We start from the raw sequence: 810 nt of genomic DNA on the forward strand, positions 1-810 counted from the left end.
AAACTACCTCATCGGGTTGTTGGTTTCAGGGCGTGCATAAAAGATCATTCTAAGACTGTTTCTGTACAGACTACTTTCTAAATAAAGGTTCGTTATTGCTTAGCGTCTGCCCTTGGTGTAAATGTTTTTCGTCACCCTCCATGTGTAGGAGCAAGTACTGGGAACTTAAACACTTAGATTGTTGAAAAATACGACTTCTGGAGTTAACATTTTTTGTGGAAATCATTTGACGGCTGTGTTAAACCGTTTCGAGGTGCTGTTTTCTCATGTGCTGAAGACTTTGCATATAGAATTAGCCTCTTTTTGCAAAGGGGTCATTTGAGGCCCAGAGTATTGAAGTGACTTTTAGAGGCCTCCCGGTGGTTGGACTGTCTCCTTAGAGCCTGGAGCTCTAGTTCTGTCTGGGAGATAAGTGATACTTGAGGATGGTCAGGGGTGAGTGACCCAATAGATCATATGCAGCCACCATGTCTGTCCCCTTCACCCTGCAGGGGGTCGACATCCGCCACAACAAAGACCGAAAGGTTCGGCGCAAGGAGCCCAAGAGCCAGGACATCTACCTAAGGCTGTTGGTCAAGGTGAGGAGGGGGGCCTGAGGCCCTTGGGCAGGGCCACCCCAGCACCGCAGCTCCTGGGGGCTCGCAGGACGGGGTCTGCCCCAGAGCATCTGGCAGTTCAGTGTTTGCAGCCTCGGGGCTGTGCACAGCGAGGCTCTGGGGAAGGACCCTGACCCAGAGGGACCTGGGCCAGCTCTCTCCCTAGAGCTCGGTGGGATGGGGGACAGCCAGGAGTCATTTGGTTGCCGGTTCC

General features: G+C 52.3%; 1 protein-coding gene across 1 annotated transcript in view; it reads left to right on the forward strand.

Annotated features, from left to right (window-relative positions):
• Nucleotides 1-810, forward strand: part of RPL18 (ribosomal protein L18) — a 6,988-nt gene that overhangs the window by 2,289 nt on the left and 3,889 nt on the right. The window contains exon 2 of the mRNA XM_011374589.2: nucleotides 492-578. Coding sequence (XP_011372891.2) covers nucleotides 492-578 — 87 coding nt within the window. The remainder of the gene's footprint in view (nucleotides 1-491; nucleotides 579-810) is intronic.

Source organism: Pteropus vampyrus, unplaced genomic scaffold (genome assembly GCF_000151845.1).
Source record: "Pteropus vampyrus isolate Shadow unplaced genomic scaffold, Pvam_2.0 Scaffold250, whole genome shotgun sequence".
Classification (NCBI taxonomy): Eukaryota; Metazoa; Chordata; class Mammalia; order Chiroptera; family Pteropodidae; genus Pteropus; species Pteropus vampyrus.